Source organism: Heliangelus exortis, chromosome 3 (assembly GCF_036169615.1).
Source record: "Heliangelus exortis chromosome 3, bHelExo1.hap1, whole genome shotgun sequence".
Lineage (NCBI taxonomy): Eukaryota > Metazoa > Chordata > Aves > Apodiformes > Trochilidae > Heliangelus > Heliangelus exortis.
In genome coordinates, this window is record NC_092424.1 from 31,366,595 (window position 1) to 31,391,320 (window position 24,726).

The 24,726-nt window shown below is 38.3% G+C and overlaps 1 protein-coding gene across 1 annotated transcript in view; it reads left to right on the top strand.

Annotated features, from left to right (window-relative positions):
* The window catches only part of LCLAT1 (lysocardiolipin acyltransferase 1), a 101,991-nt gene that overhangs the window by 29,245 nt on the left and 48,020 nt on the right, over positions 1-24,726 (top strand). Inside the window, exons 3-6 of the mRNA XM_071739868.1 lie at positions 1,022-1,190; positions 4,383-4,581; positions 12,162-12,308; positions 19,211-19,327. Of these exons, the coding sequence (XP_071595969.1) occupies positions 1,026-1,190; positions 4,383-4,581; positions 12,162-12,308; positions 19,211-19,327 (628 nt within the window). The 5' untranslated portion in view covers positions 1,022-1,025. The remainder of the gene's footprint in view (positions 1-1,021; positions 1,191-4,382; positions 4,582-12,161; positions 12,309-19,210; positions 19,328-24,726) is intronic.

The following is a 24,726-nucleotide window of genomic DNA, read 5'->3' on the forward strand; positions in this document are numbered from 1 at the left end:
AAGGAATTCAGTAAAGTGCCTGAGTAGTGACTTCTTGAACAACTGGTTGAGTCCTAAATAGATTAAACCCGTCTATTTTTAGGGCCTAATTTGGATAATTGATATTTCCACACTTGTTTTGTCATAGCTGGTAGCAGTTGCTAAATTGTGAAGGCTTGTAGGTATTTCAAATGTTTGGAGAACTGCTGAGTGTTCTTCTGTAATGCCTTAAGAAGTATCATGCACTATATATTTCCAGTAAGGAAGTATAGCTGACAGCACAAACACTGAAATATTTCAAGTCTCAACTTCTGTCTTAAAAACCAATGGCTATTGGCTGGTGGAACAAGTTGGAAAATAACAAGTAAGGACAGCTTAATACAGTGGACTTCAAGAAGTCACAAATTCTCTAAGCCAGGGTGAGTTGGAAGGATTCATATGCTGCTTCCTTGCTCTGTTGTGATGAAGAGGGAAATGGTGTTTGAAGTGGCTGATCTCGCAGAGCTTGAGTGATTTCTGAAGGGAATCACATTTAGACCCTCATGAGATGAGGAAGAAGAGTTTCTGCAAGACTGGATTCTGCAAAAAGACATAAAGTGGAGAAAAAACAAAGTGAAGTTCCCTATTTTCAGAAAATGCTAACATTAGTAGTTTGACAATGACAGAGATAACGGCTGAAAAGTTTAATATAACAGGTGTTCTGTTATGTAGTTCTTTGTACCACTGTATAGTAAAAATAGCTTTCTTAAGACATTGGAATTGAACCACATGTTGTAATATGTTGGAGTAAATGATTATGTAGCTGGTATTTTTATGGTCGCTTTACTATCACATTGCACCTTACAAATCACTGTGTTTATAAAGTTGATCTCTTCCTACTAGTTGTGCAGTAGAATGTTCTCGTTGTCTTTGCTGTCATCATGTGTCGTTAGCCATGAAAAAAAGGAAAATTAGTATTAGTGCCTCTGGACCTATGGATTTAAAGAACTATGTAATAACTTGCAGTTTATCTCACTAATATAATGCCAACTTTCTCTTTCAGAGCCATGGTGTCAGGGAAAGGGATATACTTTGTACTTGCACTATTCTTGGGAAGTTTTTTTGGAAGTATATTCATGCTCGGTCCTTTTCTGCCTTTGATGTTTATCTCTCCGGCCTGGTATCGTTGGATCACCGATCGTGTGGTGGCCACTTGGCTCACACTCCCAGTGGTAAGTTGCAGTTTCAGTCAAGTTCTGGACAAATGTTCCTAATCCCATGATTTAGTTTGCTCACTAACACTTTCAATTTTATTTTAATCTTTCAAAGTTCTTATAATGTCTTGGGTTAGTGCAGTGATATTTTGGGAGACGGGGGGGGGGTAGGGGTGGCTCCTGTGAGAAGCTGCTGGAAGCTCCCCTGGTTCCGATTTTGACCCAGTCTCTTCCCAAGGCAGATAGGGGAAGCTGGATGCACCTCTGTGAGTAACATATTCAAGAAGGGGAAAATGAAAATGCAAAAATATTTTTAAAAAAACCAAACAATATGGAGAGCAGAGGAGGAGTTGAGAGCAATGCCAGAGAAAAGACACTGAGGTCAGTGAGGAAGGAGAAGAAGAAGGTGTCTGAGCAGGGATTTCCTCACAGCCCCTGGTGAGATCACAGAATCAGCCGTGTTGGAAAGTATCTGAGATCATCAACTCCAACCCCCGATCCACTGCCACTGTGGTTGCCAGATCATGGCACTGAGTGCCACATCAGTCTCTTCTTAAAAACCTCCAGGGACAGAGAATCCACCACCTCCCTGGGCAGCCCATTCCAATGCCTGATCATCCTCTCTGTAAAGAATTTCTTCCTAATATCTAACCTGAACCTCCCCTGGCAGAGCTTAAGTCCATGCCCTCTTGTCTTGCTGAGGGTTGCCTGGGAAAAGAGACCAACCCCCACCTGGCTACAACCTCCTTTCAGGGAGTTGCAGAGAGTGATGAGGTCTCCTCTGAGCCTCCTCTTCTCCAGGCTGAACAGCCCCAGTTCCCTCAGCCTCTCCTCATAGGATCTGTGCTTGAGTCCCTTCACCAGCCCTCCTTTGGACCTGCTCCAGGACCTTGATATCTTTCCTATACTGAGGGGCCCAGAACTGGACACAGGACTCGAGGTGTGGCCTCACCAGCGCTGAGTACAGGGGCAGAATCACTTCCTTGGACCTGCTGGCCACACTGTTCCTGATCCAGGCCAGGATGCCATTGGCCTTCTTGGCTACCTGGGCACACTGCTGGCTCATGTTCAGCTTCCTGTCAATCCAGACTCCCAGGTCCCTTTCTGCCTGGCTGCTCTCCAACCACTCTGTGCCCAGCCTGGAGCTCCCCATGGGGTTGTTGTGGCCAAAGTGCAGGACCCGGCACTTGGCCTTGTTGAACCTCATCCTGTTGGAATCAGCCCAACTCTCCAGTCTGTCCAGGTCCCTCTGCAGAGCCCTCCTGCCTTCCAGCTGATCCACACTCGCCCCCCAACTTGGTGTCATCTGCAAATTTGCATCTAAATCATCATCAATGAAGATACTAAACAGAACTGGGCCCAGCACTGATCCCTGGGGGACACCACAGGTGAGCGGCCGCCAACTGGATCAGCACCATTCAGCATCACTCTCTGGGGGCCTCCAGCAGTTCCTAACCCAGCACAGAGTGCTCCTGTCTGAGCCCTGGGCTGACAGCTTTGTCAGGAGAATGCTGTGGGAGACGGTGTCAAAGGCCTTGCTGAAGTCCAGGTAGACTCCATCCACAGCCTTCCCCTCATCCATGAGGCGGGTCACCTGATCATAAAAGGAGATCAGGTTGGTCAGACAGGACCTGCCCTTTCTAAACCCGTGCTGGCTGGGTCTGATCCCTTGCCCATCCTGCAGGTGCTGTGTGATTGCCCCCAGAATGTTCTGCTCCATAACCCTGCCTGGCACTGAGGTCAGGCTGACAGGCCTGGAGTTTTCTGGGTCCTCCTTTCAGCCTTTTTTGTGGATTGGGATCAGTCATCTGGGACCTCCCCAGTGAGCCAGGACTGTTGGTCAATGATGGAGAGTGGCTTGGAGAGCTCTTCCACCAGCTCCCTCGTCACCCTGGGGTGGATCCCATCTGGTCCCATAGACTTGTGAGGATCCAAGTGGCTCAGGAGGTCACAAACTGTTCCCTCCAGGATTATAGGGCTGCTACTCAGCTTCCTATTTCTCTCTACAAGCCCCGGAAGCCATCTGTCCCCAGGACAACAGTCTTACTGCTGAAAACTGAGGTAACGAAGGTGTTAAGTACCTCAGCTTTTTCCTCATCTTTGGTAGCTGTGTTTCCCTCCATGTCCAACAGAAAATGGAGGTTTTCCTTTTGCTATTGATGAATCTGTAGAAGGACTTTTTGTTGTTCTTAACAGAAGTGTCAAGATGAAGTTCAATTTAAGTTCAAATTGTGCCTTTGTTTCTCTAATTTTCTTTCTACATGACCTAACTGTATTCCTAAACTCTTCCTGAGTAGCCAACCCTTTTTTCCATAGTTTGTAAGCTCTCTTTTTTACCCCAATTTCCTTTAGTATCTCCCTGTTAAGCCAGACCAGTTGTCTTCCCCTCTGGCTTTCCTTTTGGCACACAGGGACATTCTGCTCCTGTGCATTCAAGATTTGCTTCTTGTTTTATGCCCATCCCTTCTGGACCCCTTTGTTTCCAAGAGCTGTTTCCCAGGTTACACTCTGAATCAGTCTTATGAAAAGGCCAAAATCTGCCCTCTGGAAGTTCAGTGTAGAGGTTTTATTGTTGGCCCTCCTTGCAACCCTGAGTATTGAAAACTATTATTTCATGGTCACTGTGCCCCAGACAGCCTCTGACCACTACATCTCTCACCAGCCCCTCTCTGGCAGAGCCCCATCCCTGGATGGGCAGGCTGTCCCTCTGCAACATATGAGGAGCATGGCAGAGCTGTCCCTGGAAGTGTCACAGCTGGCCAGATGTGGAGCAGGGTCACAGAGATCACAGAGAGGGGCAGATGTGGATCTGCAGCTGTGGAGAACCCTGTGCCAGGGGAGGTGGCTGTTCCCAAGCATTCTGTTCCTGATGGACTGCACCTTGTGGAAAGGGACTCATGTTGGGGGGTTTCATGAAGTACTCTCTCCCAGGAGCAGGACCCCTTGTTGGAGTGTGGGAAGGCTGTGAGGAGCGGCAGAAACGATGTGACCTGATCCTGAGCCCTCACTCTGTGTAACAGACTGTTACTGTGAAAAAGCTGGTTGCTTTATTAGAAAACAGTCAGAAGTTGTGGGTTTGGTTTTATTTTTTTTACCAGTGATAATGTGAGGAAATAAGGGAAATGTTATAATTGAAATTATTTTTTATTGCTAATGAGCTTATCCTCTTCTTCTGGGAGCAAAGCCATGATACTGAGATACTATTTCTAGGCCTTGCTGGAGATGGTGTTTGGTGCCAAGGTGGTTGTCACTGGAGACGGGTTTGTTCCTGGAGAAAGGAGTGTCATTATCATGAACCATCGCACACGAATGGACTGGATGTTCCTGTGGAACTGCCTGATGCGATACAGCTACCTCAGACTTGAAAAAATCTGTCTCAAGTCCAGTCTCAAAAGCATTCCAGGATTTGGTATGTTACAAAACCTGTTCGTCTGAAAATAAAATGTTTAAATTTTGCCCGGCACTGTTCATTCCCTGTTGAAAGACCTAGGTTTAAATTCTATTTCAGTATTTTTTGAAAAAACTTGTGTGAAATATGTGACATATTGACTACTTAAGCCATACATCTTCCAGAGGATGCCTGGACTACATGCTTAATCATTTTCTTTTAGATACTACATGTGCTGCTGTTGCTTATAGGTAAAAATATTTCTGCCTTATATACCAAAAGCATTTTTCAAATTTATGAAAAAAGATTTTATGAGTCTTTTCAAAGTATCTATAAATACTGTGTTTTTGGTGGCGTTTTGCTTTTCATTGCCAATGCAACTTTGGGTGTCTTTCTTCATTATCCAATGTATACTATTGAGAAGATAAAAAAAAGAAAAAGCTCTGTAGACAATTGCAAAGTTGGTGGTTCAATTTAATAACTATAGTTTTAAACTAAACTTGGTTAGGCAAGATGTGCTGTACAGAATATGAAGTAATCAGTAGTAATACTGATGTAGGCTGGAAATGGATCTCGGTTGCACATAATCAGAGAAATAATTTCAGATAGACCTAAAGTTGTTGCATGAATGGTTTCTAAATAAATAGGCAGACTTAAATAAAATGCAGAGGGATGCTTTTTTTTCAGTCTATTAGATTTATTTGCTGTTTTATACAAAACCAGCTTGCGCAGAATATGCATCAATTTTATGCTGCTGCAAGGGTAACCTTATTTATCTGTATAGATAATTTTGGCTGGATTCCATACAGAGGAACTCTTGTAAGGTTGTACTCTTGTACTCTTACTGCATTCATTTGCAGGGCCTTTAGTTCACTAAATTTGGAAAGTTAATATATCTTTCTTAACCAACAGTCAAACACTAAGGTCAATTTCACTCTTCAGAGTTTAGCTGCTCTTTATTTGCATGGTCTTCCCATTAGCACATGGAGCATATGAAGGCTTACCAATATATTATTGAACTATACAATTTCTCACCATTTCTGACTTGCAGTAAAGATGACCCTTAGGAGATTCTTGCATTCCACCCTGTCATTTTCAGATGTGTTTCATTAGGTCTTTGCACTTTCCTTAGGTCTAACAGCCAGAGGTTGTTTCTTTACTGTCTTTGGAGATTCTGGAATGACATGGGGCTCTTCTCAGATGTCTGCTGGCCAAGGCTCATCTTTGTTAGTACTTAGGTTTTCATGCATTGTTTCACTGCATTGATACATTTTCAAAATGTATTTTTAAAGCAACTTTCCAGTCATCCTGGAGGTTTAAGCCTTTACTTTGATTTTCTCTAGTTTTGAGTAATCCTATATTTTTCTGATTTTACACAGTACATTACATTTGAAGTAATATTTTAAGATTGATACTGGAGCTGCGTGATTTTGATGTTCATTTATGGCACTTGTATATATATGTATATATATATATATGCATATGATATATGGGGCATTTTAGCAGAAGGGTTATGTATAAGTAGTACTAATACAAATCTAGAGTTAATCATCTGATCATCCATATTCTGTAGAAAAGGTATCATTTAGGAAATTGAGAATATTCCGGTATTCTGAAAAAAATGCATGAGAACTATGGAGAAATCAGAGGCAAAACTGATAAAAACACGATCAGAATATATTTCTTTTTTCTTTGTTTACCTTAAAATTCTGTGTTTCTAACATTACCATTACAACTGAATTTGTTTTAGGTTTAGCTTTGCCATACATCCAAAGAGATCATCTTCTGTACAAATAAAAAGTAGACTATAGTCTAGTAGTGGTGTATACATGTATGAAATAGATATTCTGAATGTAAACTGAACATGACCATAAAAAAAATTTAAAAGCAAATGTGTATTAATGTTCAGAGCCCAATATGGCAAGGCAGTATCAAAAGCATTCAACTCTTAGACACCTTACAAATAGATTGAAACAGTCTGAATCAGATGTTTCATTAGGAGTATTACTGTAAATCTGTATTTGTAAATTTTATCAATTAGCTAGTTTTGTTATTTGCTCAAATAATTAAAAAAAAATAGGTAGTAGTAGTTCCGTTCTTTATACTCCTATTAACTGCATTATTAGGAAGTAGCATGGTTAAAAAATTACCAGAAGCATGTATTTGCATTATTATTTCACAATATATTATATGTTAAATATATATTTGATATATATTTAATATATTATTGTGCATGATTTTTTCAAGAAGCATTTTCCCAATTTGTGCATTCAAACCATTGCAAAAAAATTTTTAAATTTTTAAATTTTTCACTTGCTTTGGGTTGCTAGATCTAAAACTGTCTAGGAAACAGTGGCTGATTCTAATTTATTAATGGTTAAATTGATTAGTGGCTAAATTAGTTAATGGCTAAAATGGCTGATTCTAATTGCATTTGAAGGAATCTCTGACAGCCTATACTGAAGAAAACAGCATAGTAACTAAACTCATGCATAGTAACTAAACCCTGGCTTCCCATGTGATTTTCTGTGTGGTAACATCTTCCTACCTACCCATCTTTAAGAAAAGGAACATGCAGGATGCCTGATAATTGCCTTGTGGACAATATATGCAGCAGAACAGCTGTAAAAACAGACTGTAAAAGGATCTGATTCTTTGTATAGAGTGGGATCATGCACTTCCTCTGGTTCGCTGTTGCCTCAAAAGCCCTGATCAGAATCAGCAGTCCCTGTTGAATAAAGGCACACGAAATAATAGTTTCATTTTTAACCAAGAGAATTTTTTTATATGAAAAAACAGTGGCTAATGCAGTGGAAGAAAAGAGGGAAGGTAATATAATAAGGAAATCCCATAGATAGGCCTTTTATTTTTCTACTTGTTACTGTAGTTTTGAATCATTTATTAAATTTGTTTGCAGGGGTGGTGGAGGGCTCAGTATTGTTAGCTATTCTGTTGCACTGGTATAAGGGAAACAGGGATACCATCTGGATTTGTCTATGTTTGCTTTCAATATCAGCCAGGATATTCTTCCCACAGCAAAATGACATGTTTTGGGATATCTAGTTTCTGAGATGCTTATGGAGGCATAAAGAAAATTGTGATACAAAACTAAACAAGAGCTTTTTTTGCACAACTCATCTTTTTCTCTCTTCCTCTCTGTTTATTTTCACCTCTCTTCCTATTATCTACTTAGTCCTAAATTAAGAAGTTTCAGCTTCAGGGATTTTTTTTTTCTTGTAAGGTTTTGGGCTGGAGAAATAGAATTCAGGGTCTTAGAATTTAAAATCTTTATACTTGCAGCTAGAATTTTTAACACAATGCTGGAAATTCTAAACCTGCATAAGCTATAATTTCCTTTATCCCTCTGGCAGGAAGGGAATTTTTCTGTACAGCACATTTCTCAAGTTAAGTAAGAGAACGAAATCCTTTTTGTATAACAAAACACTTATATACGCTTATCCTTTTTGTATAAGTGTATTGTGGTTTTGTTTGGGGATTTTTATTTTGATGTGGTTTTGTGTTGGGGGGGTTATTTGGTTGGTTGGTTTTTTTCTGTGTAGAATTATTTCCTTATAAAACTTTCTTAAAGTGTAGAATACATATTTTTAGCATGTATGTATTACTTGAGTTTTGAAGCTGCTTTTTCAGCACCAAAAAGTTGACTTAAAGATCAGTGTGGCTAGCTACTCTACCAAGTAGGTTTTTGTGCTGCTGGTTTGCAATCTTGAACAAGAACTATGCAGTGTGATGCTTTTTGTAGTTTTCCAGGCAATTTTACTTATCAGAAATGTCATCTATTACAACAAAACAATTATAGCAAAGAAGTGGTGTTTCATTTGTTATGATTTCTTTAGCTTCTCTGTTTGTCTGTTATCTTTTTATAACTGATGGTTTCCCAAAAATCTGCAAATCAAAAGACAGCTATTTTTCTCCAGTCAACTAAATGCTGGTTTTGCTGAGAAAATTCCTTTCGCCTGGAAGTGTCTAGATGACCAAAAACGTTGTGCAGGAGAGCAAAATACAATTACTTTTCTCAGACAATATGTTGGCCCAAACTTAACAATAATTAACAGCATGTCTCACTAGACTGCACATGAGAAGATATTTCCTTCTGCTGCTTCTTCAATAATCTTGTTTATTAGCAAAACCTTTCATTTTGCAAATTGCTTTTCTGAATTCCTCGTTTCATTGTGCGTTTCCATTTGGATCCCACATCATGCCTTGGACTTGTTAGATGTTGTTTTTCCAGCAGCACAATGTGGATGCAATGTGGAAGGGAAATCAAAGCAAGAGCTGCTTTCATGTTGTCAAAGGCATGTTGTCAGCAAGGCTTTGCTGAGCTTCCACTCCCACTTCAATCTGGTGGGATGGTGAGACATGTAAGGAGCAGACATTCCTCTCCATTGGGGCAGGGACCAGGGTTTTGGTTCAAGCAGTAATTTATATCTTTGTTGCCTTTTACTGGAGGCCTTAAAGCTGAGCGAATGTGAAAGGTTCTTCCACTTCCCTAGGTGGTAAAATAATGTGGCACAGTGTGCTGGGGTGAGTGGGGAGGAAAACATGGTTGTTGTTAGTCACCTGGCTGTTAGATAAGGTTTTCTTATTTGAGCAGCCAGGACTGTTATGTCTAATTACATGAACACTGAAAGATAAAAATTATCTTCCAGTACAATATATGTTATCTATTATAAAGGCAAGTTTTCTAACCTTTACAAACTGGATGCCTCACAGCTTCCTTCCCTCTATTTCTTTGTTCCTCCTCCCTGACTATGCTGTCATTACATTACTGCCTCCATTTAATTTTTCATAGCCTATATATAACACCACCGGTTAAAACAGGAATGGGAAACTTCTGCATGGTATCTTTGGTTTTAAGGTAGTTGAGTCACCAATGCAGCAGCTTTCTTAGGTGTTTGTAATTAGATGTTCACAGTATTGTTAAAGACAGATCTTTAGAAGGAGCTCCTGTACAAGTTTCCATATGATTTAAAGCTTTGTGCTACATGGAGAAAGGTAGGGGAAAGGGTGGGATCTGGCAGTGAGGTTTTTCCCATGCTCTCTCCCTATTAATGAACCAAAATCACTCTTCCTAAGGAGCTGCTGACCTGGGAAGGTCTCAGCAGGGTTCCTAAATGAGCTTTTATTTTGCTTCTCATTTTCCTTCTTTCTGCCTACAGACTGCTGCAATGAGAACACAAGGGCTGAATAATTTAGGCCTGATGTGTGTGATACCACACAAACAAAGTGGTTTAGCACAGCACAGGTTTGCATAAACTAATTCAGACATAGTGTCTGGGGTACCTAAAACATACAGAAGGTCTGGGCTGAGAGGGTAGAACAATAGGAAAACACCAAAACTACATCACAACTTCTTAAGTTTTTTGTGTTTCTGCTTTGTCCCATGGAGCATCCACATGTGCAGAGTTGTAAATGGTATGGTATGGTTTCTTCTTCAAGTGAGTTTTTCCTTTGCTGTGCCCATTTTTACAAATTTGATTTCAGAGAAGGTATAGAATCATAGAAAAACTGAAGCTGGAAGGGACCCATAGGCATTATCAAGTCCAAATCCCTGGTCCTTGCAGGACTACCTGAAGCTAGACCTAAGAGCATGGTCCAGGCACTGCTTGAGCTCTGACAGGCGTGGTGCTGTGAGCACTTCCCTGTTCCCTGAAAACCCTCCCAGTGAAGAACCTTTTCCATTGCCCAGGCTGACATTATGCTGGTGTAGCTTCATACAATTTCCACATCTCTGCTAGAGGAAGTGGAAATGGAAGCACCATTTCTTACTTGGCAACATTTGGTATGAAAAGATGTTCTCTTTATCTAACACAATAGAAGCCCTGATGAGTTCAGTTTAAAGTAATGGGTTTGCACCATTGTAGTGAAATGTATTGTAGCAGCAGGACATGATTAAATGCCAGAAGAAAGCATAGTTAGATTATGTAAGTTATATTTTCCTTATTTTAAAATTGACTTTTATGTTCTTCCTGCAAATGATTTTTTTATAGATGGATAGCCACTGTTAATAAATCTGTAATGATGCTTCTTGATGCTGCAGATGTGGGAATGTGACATGTGCAGAGAGGCACATAAAATACTATTGTCTTGAGTTTAATTTTGTTTACAGAGGGTTTTCAACAAGTACAGCATGCATATTTAAAAATATTTTCTGACACTGCGTTCTGGACATTTCTTCTCTTGGTTCATGTAACCACATATGGTATTCAGTTATCTGGATATCATTCAGTATCTGAGTATTTGAGACTAGTTAAGTCCAGTTTGCAGAAGGCATGTTAGTTATGCATGCTACGTCTGTTTAATTGATTTTAAAATAGAAAATACCTGTCCCAGATCACAAATCTTTAACGATACAATTAACATTCCCATCCAGTAGAGATGGGATTATGTAGCTTGGTTAATAAATTATCCAGGCTGAATGACTTACAATGTTGATTTAAAAATTGGTGACTTTTATAAGTGGTTTTCTAGCATATGACCCTTGTAAGTTATTGCTACAAACAAAATTGAAAGGAATCTCCATAAAGAGAAGATAAAATCAAGTGCAAAAGTAACATGCTTTAAGTCAGAAGCAAAGGAAAAACAGGCTTTGAGAACTATGGTAAGCAAAGAGGGGAATGGAAAGCTGTGCTGTTTTCTCTTTGATGTGCATTATATATCTGCAGGTTGTCTGAGGAGGTACAAGCCAGCCAAGTACAGTGGCAAGGCATTGTCCTGCTCCTCTGTGGCCCATTTAACAAGGGGGCATCGTGGATATATGGTGCAATTTGAACCCTGGTTTTTGTCCTGCTGTCTGAAGTAGTGGGCAGAACTTCTACTATCATATGATATGTATAGCAAATTGCCCCCAAAAAGCTAGGAGTGTTTTTTGAGGATAATGGCATGTGACCTGTGAGCTGTAGTTTAGGCAGCTATTTCATTTAATTGCATTACAGTGTCTGTTGGAAGTCAGGCTGTAAGGCTTCACGCTTCCTGTGTGCTAATGCAAACAAATGAATATATGTTAATTTTTTTGCCATCAAATGTAAAGAACAACTTTGGATTTTCTTTATTAATAATGAAAATTATATGAAGTTATGTGTAATACAGTCCTTGACTCAGTCAATACTTTCTTTACAATACACAGGATTAACATGCACTACTTAGAGCAACTATAGATAATGCAGTTTTCTTTTATCCTTCAGTGCACTACAGAGATGCTTGTCCATAGGGGCAGTGCCTTACCTTGAGCAAATCAGTGGGGCAGTGATTAGGGATATTATAATGAGGGCCATGGTTTTAAATATTTCATTTTGTGACAGCACTGACCTTACTCTTCTCTCCAGAAATCTTTTCTGACTCTGGTAATTTGAGTTTTGAAAAACTGTAGCCATTCCAAATTTATTTTGGTTGATTTAGGTTATGCTTTTTTTTTTTTTTTTTTTTTTGCCTCCTGCCCAAAACTCCTTTTACAAGGGGACAAAGTGCTCCTGATCACAGGTGAGGCTGGGCATCTTAACACAGTTTGTAAAATATTTTGGGATAGCAGACAGTCTATGTATCAGAATGAAATGTTACTAAAGGTTGTTTTTTTTTAAATCTAGGCTGGGCGATGCAGGTTGCTGCCTTTGTTTTCATTCGAAGAAAGTGGGAAGAGGACAAGAGTCATTTTGAAAAAATGCTGGATTATTTCTGTGATATTCATGAACCACTGCAACTCCTCATCTTTCCAGAAGGAACTGATCTCACAGGTAGACTTTATTTGTCATCTTCTCATGGAATATTCAATGTGGAAAATCTTTGTTTTTTTATGGAAATAGTTACAAAAAAGTTCAAGGCAGGAGCAAGGATGGATTCTCATGGAAAGTAGAAATTATAGTTAATGATATCTATGCTGCTTCATTTGAGAGGCATAAATGTAGTTCCACTGGGAGGCTTTGCAAGTCCTCCTGAAATAACTGCTGCATTTCAAAGCATCTAATTATTAAAATGGCTTTATATTGGCCAGTGGTGTATGTACATTGCATTAGCAAAAGTAGGTTTTAAACCCTGGAATAAATGACTTGCATGTTCTTATATTGCATATTACTGGGACAAACAGTGAAAAATCATTTCAGTCCTGAAAAGAGTGATTGAAGAAGATAACTGATAGTTCTGTTGTGTTTTAAGAGGAAAAAATGGAGATACTTTTTCCTTAGGCCATGTAAGCAGTCTGTATCTGCCTGTATAAGTAAAATACTTCCTAAAACAAATGTTGACATTAGCATAAGAGTAGCTTTAATGAATTAGATCCTGTAGCAATAATTCATAAGAAAATATCTACCATAATAAAAACAGGGCATCATCAGCAAGCTGCTAACCAGTATTGAAAATGACTGAGTTGCCAAGAAAAGAAAAATTATATGAATGTTTTGTGGTTCTGCATGCCTGCAGTGTGATTTGATAAGCATCATCTTTAGACAAAAAACCGATTATAATTAAACTGCTACCTTTTAGTTTATTTTAAAGATTGCTGTGCTTTCAATTGCAGATATTCTGAAATTATGCTTTATTGCAATGTCAAATCAGTAAGTATTAGGCACAGTATTAAAATAAGTAACATATATTGCTATTTTTCATTCTGTGCTCCTGATATCCTTAAAAATGGATATGTATATTATTGAGATGCCATCAGCTTTCCTAATAGAGGAGAAGTTCATTGTACATTCTTGGACTGCTTCACACGTTATCTCTTTTTTGAATTAGTTACTTTGTAAAATTAGGAAGAAGGATGAAAATTACCTCACTTTAATTTTTTTCCTTTGAATTCATGAACAAATTCCCTCCTACCTCCAAATTATGAGGTGAAATCTTAATGTTATTCATAGAGTCAGGGGCCCCTTCCTTGGGTTGCTCACATTCTCAGAACAGGTGTTTCCATTTCAAGATGACCAAAAAATTTGGATTGTTTGTAATTTATTCCATAAATTATGTATAATTTCTAATACCTCCCAATATTCCTCAGAGACAACAGATTTGAAAGAGGCTGAGGACCAAGACAGCTGTGGTGTATTAACAGATGTGCTGCAGAGTTCCAGAGGTCACACTGGGCATGCTCCCAACTGAATGCGTAGTTGCTTAAGGAAACACAGGGATTTCTCTCAGCTGTTGTAACTTTTATAAGTGGCTTAGACTAAATTTAAGTGTATATTTGTTACTATCCACTGAGAAATTAATTCAGGCATGGTTCTTCACTTAATTTCAAAAAGAAATTCTGAGGGTGATCAAGCATTGGAATGGGCTGCCCCGGGAAGTGGTGGATTCTCCGTCCCTGGAGATATTTAAAAAGAGACTGGATGTGGCACTCAGTGCCATGGTCTGGTAACTGCAGCAGTAGTGGATCAAGGGTTGGACTTGATGATCTCTGAGGTCCCTTCCAACCCAGCCAATTCTATGATTCTATGATTCTATTGTTTTCATCATCTTCCCTCATCCATATGTGTAACCTGTGCTCTTTAACCTTGCAGTGTCAAATGGATATCTGCACTAACCACTGTTGTTCTGAAGTCAGTTTAAGCCACTGCAGAGGAGTGGTCATTTCCCCCTGGTTTGCTGAGCCAGCCCAGGGAGAAAACAGCTGTGGAAAGGATGGGCTGATGGGCAGGGGTGGTGTTAGGATAGACTGCTTCATTGGGCAGCCCTGCTGGCTTCTGTCATGTTAAACTGTCTGGTGATTAGCACACCAACTTTCTGTCAGTGATGAATACCACATTGGTGTATTTGTGCATAATAAGATGGATAGAGACAGGCAAGCCCTGAGGCTTCTGTGAGAGTGAACAGGTTCTCCTAGCTAACTGCCTTCACAGGAAACATTAGCTCATATATTTTAAAATATTATAGGAGACAGGGCAAAATCCCTTGATGATCTAATCATTACCAAGCAAGAAGATTATGCTGTGAGAATGATAGAACATAATGATGTAATTTTTATAATGTTTTAAAAAAATATTTTCAGAAAACTATTATGTTACTGACATATTAGGACTGCCTGCAACCTCATGTTACATCCTTTAAAATAAGGAATAGACCACAGTTTTGTGAATGGTCGCTCAGTATCATAAGGAATATTTTTCAAAAATAGAGGCAATGGCTATTTTTTCTGTCCAATTCCAAAACTTCTGGTTACTTCTGAAAACAAAGGTCTGCTGGTCCTTAAAATGAAAAATTGCATTCTACATGTACTTCACTGAAAAGCAGACTTGCTGTGCAGCTCTGTGCTGCTGTCACTTTTTTATCCTCTCTGTGGCTGCATGACAATGATAGATTTAGTCCTCTTTGTAGTAGATTGTATAATGTTTTCAGATATTTGAGAATGAACCATTTCTAAGAAATGTAAAGTATTACTGTATTTATGTATCTGCCACTGCCTGACTTCAAATTGGTGAAGTACTTTGCTGTGGAATATGCTACATAAATAAATTTTTAAAATAGTACTGTCATGAACCCTGGACAATGTATTTGCAGACTGGATATATCGGGTCTGAGGTAATAATTATATACTTATTTCTGATAGGTTGGTCATCTTTTCACTCTGGAGTACTTCAAGGTTAAAGCTAAGTGCGTCAAGGTATTTTATTATAATTGCTTAAAAAGGAGCCCTCAACAGATAACCATGAACCCAGACTTTCCGAAGCCCTGAAGAAAACAGAGCAACAATAAGTCTAATGCTCCTGGAAAGCTGGGATATGACCCACCGTTTTCTTGTTCTTTTGTTTTTCTTGGTGTTCCTTACAAGCCTCTTTCTAGTAATACTTCAGAAAACAATAACAAAAAAAAAAGTTGCTGTATTACTCTGAGTCTGTTAAAGCCTCATCTCCTATGGATTTGTGTCTACATCCCTATACGTGGTCTTTCCTTCACTCCAACTTCTCCTTTTTCCTTGTGTTTCCTTCTGTGTGACATTTTGTCAACAAATCTCTTTCTGCAAGGGGCAAGGGGCATCGTGTGCTGTGGCTCATCCTCACCAATCTGTGTGTAAACTGACAGACTGCTGCATGCTGTGCTGAAAGCTCTGACAGACAAAATACCTGTGATGGCTGCCCTGGCTTTTCAAGTTAAAAATCTCTATTCTTGGAGGCTCTCCTTTACTCAGCCATTTTTTGTTTGTTTGTTTGTTTTAAATTAAAACTCCTCTGGGCCTTCATTATCTTTGAATCTCTTGTCTCTGCCAAACTTTGTTTGCAGATGGCAATAGCTTCAAAAGTTAACGGGAGCAAGGGGACAGAGTGTGATTGCACAGACCTTTTTTCCTTGAGAAACAACTAAAAACCAAGTAGGAAAGCTTGCTAGAGCCTAAAGTTTGACAGGAATATTGTGATGTGGAACACATACAATATTCTATCCAGAAGGTAAGAGTGAATTGCAGCTGGATTTTTCTCTTTTCTTGTTAATGCAAGAGTATGTTGTTCATAATGTAAGAAAGAAAATACTTTCTTCTAGAAAGCAACACGTAACTTTTTTCAGACAGAGTAAGTAAGAGGGGGCATTACCATTAGCTAGGTGGTATGAGCCACCCAAACTGAGTTCATTTTCAGTCACTGCTTCAAGAGCTGCTTTTTCCAATTTCTCTTAGTTGGTTGGAAGCAAAGAAGAGAACGTGTTTCCTCTTTTTAATGAAGTGTTTTCAATATCTGGCTTACAAAGACATCTTTCACTTTTTGTATTCTTTAACGTAAGAATGTTATAATCTGGACTGCAGAATGATGAGGCATCTGGTCTACTGATTAAAGGATCTTAAAGAGATGTTTGTTGTGTGAATTTCCTTGTGATGGAGAGGATGTAAAAATGGGTTTCTGATTTTATGAATCAGTTTTCTAACCTCTTGGTTTCCTACAGCAGGGACCATCACATTTGCTGCTCTTCATTGACTCCGGCACTTGGCTCCAGAGTCAACACAGGGATGCAAATATCAGGAAACAGTGTTGGGTGGTGTGCTATTGTCCAGGTGTTCACACATTTTTAGAAAGACATTGTAGTAAATGGAAATTTGGAAGATGTTTTACAGATGTTTGCATTGAGATCTTCCCCATTATGGAGAGTTGCTCTCTAAGAGGATGTTTGAAGATGTTTACTTCAAGGTGACAGTCAGTGGAGGTCCAAAACCATTTTTGCTGCATCAGTAAGGTGTTGCTCATAAAACAAAGATGCCCATCATTTACTTCTTGGTTTTCTTGAGGTGCAAATAGGAGTGTTTTACAAATCCCAAGGGACTGGTTTCCCTGCTCCCTCTGGAACAAAGTGCTAGTGAGCAAATATATGAAGAGGACTTTTCTGAGTGCTCATTAACTGATGCTTAAGACTTAGAATTATTATTTTTGTAGACTGCTTAGCTTTCTACATATGGTACTTGCATCTCAAAAGCTTTGGTTGACTTGATTTACAGATTGCAAATGTTCCAGTCTGGAACCCAAATTTTGATACACAGAAAATTAAGACAACGCTTCCACTGTTCTTTGGAAGGAACAATACAGTAGCTTAAAACTTTCTGACAAATTAATTTAAAGCATTTTAGTCGAATCACCACAGAATCTGGAAAGAATTCATATGTACTTTTTATAGGAACACTCCTGATGATCGGTGCCTTTTCTTAGAAAATAAGAAAGTTTAAGCTGTTGAGCTAACAGTGCAATACAATAGTATCTGTAAGGTAGAACCCAGCTTTTCGGAGGAACATTTAATAATTACAGAATTACCCTTGCCTTTTCTTCAATTCCAAATCTTACTCGTGGCAGGCTTTGCAAGTTTTGCCATCAGAGAGGTAGGGGTCCTAAAGGCAAGTTTCCTTCACTGATCCAAAATAGTCTTTTTTCAACTTTGAATGGAGTACAGGCAAGCAGACAAAAATAAAATTCTGATCATGCAGTGACATAATGCGTATGTCCAAGGAAAGATATAAATATAAGTTACATATACGAGTGTAATTTATTATTTCACACATTCTGTGATTTTAGAAATGCTTTTTGAAAAGTCATATTTTTGAGTATTTGTACGTTTTGGCAATTTGGCAAGAATTAAATCTTGGGATTCTCTTTGCTGAATCCCCTGCCTGGCTGCGGTGCAACAGTTTTTCTTTCCTTCAGATCATGTGGTCTTGAAAAGAGTGCACGGAATCATAAGGATTGCATGTATGAAAAGCAATATGCTTATGCATGGAAACAGTAGGTGACAGGGGTATTTGTATGCTATGGTGTTTGTTAATAGGTAGATGATAGTCTAAAAGGGACACCCACATTTTGATAAACAAAGAGCTCATGTAATTTAGGGGGAAAAAATGCAGAGAAGTTGCATTACTTCAAAGAGGACATACTATGCTACTCTTGATTTGTCCACTTGTGGTATTGTTCTCTTATAGGGAAAAATAGAGGAAAAACAATGATAACTGTAAGGGAAAGCACATACCCATGAATATCAGTTCTGTTAAAATTATTAAGGAGCAATATGTTTTTCATTACTTTATCTCCCATCTCTGTTTAAAATCAGTGAACACTTAAAAAAGGAACTGTTTCTTCTTGAAAGAGATGATACATTGCTTAGGCAATGTTCTACAATTCTGTTTCTGGGATTTTGTCTTTTAGAACACGTGTAAAACTATGTATACAGAAGTTATTTATTAAGGTAGTTGATAATTTTTTTTTTTTCTATGTTACAAGGGAGCACTGCATGTTTTCATTGCCTTTTTGCCCCAGGGGAGGCACAGTAGAACTGAAGCGAAGGAAGTGTAACCTGCAAAATCCATGTAGCCAGCAAAGTACTCTTGGTTGCTAACTGAGGCTGCTTGAAGAGCCTCCTAAACGTCTCTGGAGAACAAATTTCCTCTCCACCTGTCTTCAGGTTTTCACTTTTTAAGTATGTGCATCTTCCTTGCTTAGCAGGCTGTTAGCAGCTGGCTTTGAAAAGCCTCTGCTCAATTTTCTTGTGAGAGACTTCTGTTTCCTAGATGTTCAAAACTCAGTTGTTATAAGGCTTAGCCACACATCTTCCAGATGCCTTCTGTGTACAATATCAAATATGTGCTGTGACACTGAGTTGGTAAAAAAATTAAAAACAGGTATGTATGTGTGGTATAGGTTGACAAATAAAAAATGTCAAGTTAAGGGTGAAAATGTAAAATACCATTTTAATGTATTATAGTAACTTTTCCTCCATCTAATGTTTTCTGTCCAAAAAAGTTTAGCATGGTTAAACACTGACATCAAGGTATTTCTGTACATATCAAACCTAAATTACTGTGTATTGTGCCTTCTGAGTTAGAAAAAAAATTAAAATTGAGCCAGTTAACACCTTTTTCTGTTAAAATGGGTATTGAGGTGTACAGAGAACTAGTAACATACTTTAGATCACAGATTTCAGATTCCATTTGATAAATACGAAAGATTTGCTGATTATTTTCCAAAATTAATTGAGAGGGTAAAAAGGCTTTTCTTGCAATCCACATTGCTCTTCCCCAAACCACACTATAGACCACTGAAAGTGCACTTGCAGTCTGCCTCCACCTGAAAAGCTGTTGCACATCTGTACTGTGTGCTGCTATGCTGTTCCTGACATAAAATAATTGTGTGATTCCTAGTCTGTATGCACACTAAGAGAAAATGCTGCTTTTTCCTCTCTCCTTCAGCCAATACCAAAGCCCGCAGCAACGAATTTGCTGAAAAGAATGGACTTCAAAAATATGAGTATGTCCTGCACCCACGAACTACTGGATTCACCTTTGTGGTTGAGCGTCTAAGGGAAGGTAATCCAGCTCCATATTTATAAACTCTTTTTTTCCTTTAAGATAATGAATCTCATTCAAGGTGTAGAAGCTGACGTTAAAAAGCTGTTTGAAATAATTTCAGAAAAGCTTTATGTATGCTGATCACACACCATACATACATTATACACTTGTGTAACACTGCTCTCTTCAGAAAGCTTCTAGTTTTGTGTTTGACAGCTTAGACAGCAAGTTGCTGTGTTAAACAGGTAAGGGGAATGCACATCAGCATGGAGCAAGTCAGCTGCCCCGTGCTGCCAGCCTTTCCAGGTGATGGTGACTTGAAGAAGCTGCATAAAATAGGACTTTTACTGCAGGTTGGTGGGTAAGAGAATGTCTGATACTTGCTTTTTGCCTAGAAATGCTCTTCCATCCCTGTGTTAATTTGCGAGTAGAGATTGAGTCCCGTTTACCAGAGGAACACAATATAAAGATGTGATTGCTTGTTACATTGAGATGTCTTTGGGCTTTTTTGGAAATGGGCATTTCAAGGAAATTTGAGGCCATAATAGCGTGACCATTAAATGATACTGATGTGGCTGTGATTCAAATACAGATGAGTGAATCTTTGTCAGAGAGATGAATGTACAGTTGAAGAAAATACACATACAGTAGCTGTGAAGTGACTTACTTATAGGCTAATTCTTCAGGGAAAACTGATTCTAGATCTTTAACACAGGATGGTTATTTTTACTGCCAAAAGAAGTTTGAGATTATTAAAAAGAATAAGGGCCTTCTACTAGGTTTTACCCCTTTTTTTTTTTTTTTTTTGTAATCCTTACTTGGATTTTTAGGGTAGAACTGGCTTGCATTTTTTGCCTAATTCGTACTAAGCAGCTATCCTAAAATCACAGTAAACACTCTGGTATTTTCTTAAGCTGCACAATACTAGCTGGACCATGTATCTGTTTAAGCCTGTCTAAGTCTGACATTAGGTGGACATCTTAGATTTTCATCTATTTTGAATGTTTTAAAGACCAAACCTTTGTTGACCAAAGTGATCACTGCAGTCTCACATACTGTCACATCTGGTTTGTTGGCTATTAATGAAAAGCAAAATGAAAAAGATGAGTTGATTTAGTTATTTCGAAATCTGTTCACTTGACCAAGTATCTAATTCCCCTTCCCTCAGCTGTTAGGAGTCCTAGTTTCAGTCAGAACCTGTTGAAAAATTACTAGAGCGTTATGTTGTATTTCTTTTTGGAACAAAACTGAGCACTCTTGGAAAGACAGACTCAGTTGTCAGTGAGCAACAGCAAATGAACTCTAGACACAAATAAGAAGATTGGTCCTTAGTTTCTTGTTTTCAACTCATCATTGTATATCTCTCTTTAACTATCTCCTAAAATCAAACTGAATACTTTTTTAAAGCCTGGAACTTTGAATATGTGTCGTGTGTGGAGTAAATTTTGGTAGAACCTGGTTTAGTATAAATCATCTCCTTTTTCAAAATGTGGGATTTTGAAAGTAACAGAAATGTACAGGAATTTAAACAAGACTTTTATACAAGCATGCCTTTAACAATGTAATTGAAAACATTTATGGTTTGTATAATTGTCTGGAAGATCTTGTTTATGACATACTTCTATGAAATGTCAGGAGTTTACTCAGAAATTAAGTATAGGTTTTCAGGCCTGTTACATTTTGTGAAGTTTTTTTTTTGAAGTGCCAAATTAGACTGAAAGTTCAGATGGCTTGAATGTTCAGTTTCAAAGAGATGGAAAATAATACTGGTTGTTTTGATTCAATATTGTCTAGATTCATTGAACTGCATGCATTAATTTGGCGTATCTAATTGTAGCCAAATAGTCTGTCAAGAGAAAATAGCTGTTTTCTTGAATTTGAATGTTTTCTTAAAATTGCCTCATGGCTTTTAAGTGTTTTCTCAGAACTAAATAAACCGTAAGTGTTAATACAGAGTTAAGGTGTTAAAGAATCATTAGAAGATTATTCAAACTTTTCCAGACAATCATTTCTGCCAACATTAAACTCAAACTGACCTCTTTTTGAATCTTCCTCTACATCCATTGGCAGTCTAATATCTGAATATATGGAACTGGATGTTGCTATTGTGGGGTTTGTGTTTTACTGGTTTTAATATATGATGAAAAGTCAGAATTATTTGCCTTATGATAGTATTTCACCTTCAAATTTATTTCTGATTCATAATTAGCCAGCTGAAAAAAATATTAGAGATAACAACTGCAACATCCTAAAATAACAGAAGACACAAATTTAGCATGCTTGTCTTCATTGCATATCCTTATTAATGGAAAGAAACCGTTATTCTCACTCTGTTTCCATGATTGGTTCAAAACAGATAGTTTTGCCCCAACTTTACATAGACACAATCAGAAACCAGTCTGTATCTTCCACTGTTTATAAATGAGTTTTACAGTTGCACAGCATTTCAGTAACTGCATAGAAGTGTCCCAATCTGTTTCACCACTAAGGCTGGGAAATTGTGTTTTGTTTTTCAATCCAGGATGTCTACATATATCTGTGTAAATATTTTAATCCTGTGGCACTTATTGACTATTATATAGATTCTTTATGCTTTCCTGGGAGCTATGGTATCTATGCTTGCATATTTATACACTTAATTCTTAATGCTATTAACTTATGTTATGGGACAGTGTGCTAGTATGGTATGTTTGAGTTAACAATCAGGAGAGACAATTTGTGATTTGCAAATTAATTTATATCTGAAACAGTTAATAGGAGATAATTATCAGTCCATAAAAGCTGTCACAGAAGGTTTGGTTCACCTTTGTTGGGGTATGAAGTAGCCAAAGCATTACATTGCTGGTCCTTGTAGACCATCATCTGGATGTCCTCACAAGGCATAGAGAATATAGTAAGCTCCTGTTTAAAGCCTTAAATAGCTTATGGACCTTCTTTAGGAGCTGTCTTTCTTTAAGCTCTGCAATCATCACATGAGCCAGGGAGCTCAAATTTTAAGTATATGTGAAAATGGTGAATAAAGTTGAGACTCTTAATGTCATGATTCATTAATAGGAGCCTCCAACTTGAAGTAGCAAGAGTTTATTAGCTTTCAGAGCTTTTTTCTTATTCTGTCTATGTAAAAGGGAGAGACAAGAGGCTGCTTTTATGAGTGGATGAAATGTCAATGAGGAACACTACCATAATACTTCCAGGGCTTGTCTTCTGGTGTAGATAATGCTTCCACTCTCTTCCCAGTTGTATCTGAAGCACCTACGATTTATGAAACTGATGCAATTCATTCTTTCAAATGTAAATCAAAGTAACACCAACTTTTAAGTGTGTTATATTTGGGGTCTTTTTTAAGGGAAAATTGATGCAGGTGTAAAATTCAAGTCTGTAATAGGTCTGTTCTGTGAAATGTTCAGACTGTGGTGGGTGGGGTGTATAAATGAATGGATATACATATCAAATACTGATACAGTTTCGATACAGTTTTTTTCCTCATCACATAAATATTGGGTGAGATGTGTCAGTCTTGACCACGGAAGTGTCTGCAGAATTATTTTCAGAGGTTTTGTGTGCTCAAGCTGAATGGCTTAAGCAAGATTTCAGCAGTTTTCAGTTCATGCATAATTTGTCTTCTGTGTAACAGAATGTACATAAACAGGCCTCACATCAAATGACAGTAAGGGTTGGATATATTGTTTTGTCAAAATCTAGCCTCTCCCTTTGGGTCTGAACAGATTTCTGCCTCCCAGAATGATATGCTGGGCCACTGCCAAATTTCTATGGGTTTTCAAGAGGCCAGAACTTGCACACTGGTGGCCACTGCCATCTCTCAGAGCAGCTCTTGCCTGTTTGTGCTGGTTGCTCTGTGTATATGTAAACTAAAACCAGTCTGTTTTAGAAACAGGAAAATATAGGTGGCCACATGAGCATGAACTTTAGGTCAACTAATTTCACCCATATGTCTATCAGATTTGCAGAGATTAAGCAACAACCCTGGTTTTTTTTCTCTGTGTATGTGTCTCCCAGAGTCATGTTACTAAGGTGACTGACACTCAGCTGTGCATTGAGCAATATTTTAGCTGAAAATGTAATATTGGACCTTCAGTGTTTGCTGTTATTGAACTTGTGCTTTTATGAGAATTGGATCCTGTGCATTAAATAGGATAGCCTTTGATGCAGAAATATCAGTATGCAAATTGAAGTTTGCATGCCTTTTATGTGTTGGTAGAAAATTCATAACAAATTAGTCAATTATAAAAAAGTGTTTGTTCAAAACCACATTTTTATCACTAGGCATGTCTGTGAAATTCAGCAATGCAGAAAATTGAGTGCAGGCTGCTGTGTTTTACTGTGAATGCTGACAGTTGCCTCTGTAAACTGGAACATGGGAAAGGGCAGCTTGACTTTTTCCATGTTAACCACTGATGATTACCATATCTTGCAAACATCTGCATGTGTTGGCTTTGATGTTCTCAGAAAAAGCCCCAGATTTCTGTTAGATATTTTCTGGCTTTTTGTACATGCTGAAGTCTCTGTTAGTCTCTCAACTTCCACCTCTTAATGAAGCAGTGTTCTGCACTACTTGCCCCACCTCAGTAGTAAACAGCCCATTGTTTCAGTCCTCCTGGGAAAGGACTTGGTTTTTCCAAACCACTCTTTTCTCTCAGTCCCAATCCTTTCCTTTTTTCATTTCTCCACTGCTGAGAAGGGAGGAAAGGCTTTCACTGGAGAGTTTCTGGAGAACATATTTAAGAATTGCTACCACCTCTAGTGTTTGCAGGTTTACATGTTGTTTGAGTCACCTACACATCTATGGTACTCATTGGAGATAGTTCAGGGTTTATGTTCTTGAGCCTGTCAAGATCTGTCTAGTGAAACAATCTCCTTACACTCTCTTAAGTATAAGTCATGACTTGTGACAAACAGATATACTATGTGGCAGGTAATTTTGTTATATCCTCACAGGTCACTGTGGTAACCATATTTAAACGTTACTTTTCCATCAGGTACCCCACAGTGGTATTACAGGTTTCAACAGTTTTCTCTTAATTCAAAATACACAGTATCTGTGGTAAGGATGTGATAATGACTGGTGAATGTGGACTTCTTATTGCTTCAACTGGAGACCTGGAATGATGTTACCCTATCACATTGCATAGATAGAAATGAAGCTTGGCCAGAGATGGGCTCAAGAAAAATGATTGCTGTGAAAAATTAGAATTATTTTATTCAGAATTGAGATGATTTTTTTTTTTAAAAGTCTAATATTTATCTCCTCTTCAAGATATTTTTTAAAAGTTTTGGTTGTTCACGTACTTTGCTAAGCAGTGGACCAAAAGTGTTAGTAACAAGGTGTGTCTACGATTCGAGACTTCATCAGTGTGTGCATTTTGAAAGGCCTTTTTTCTGACTGGAATATTTAGGTT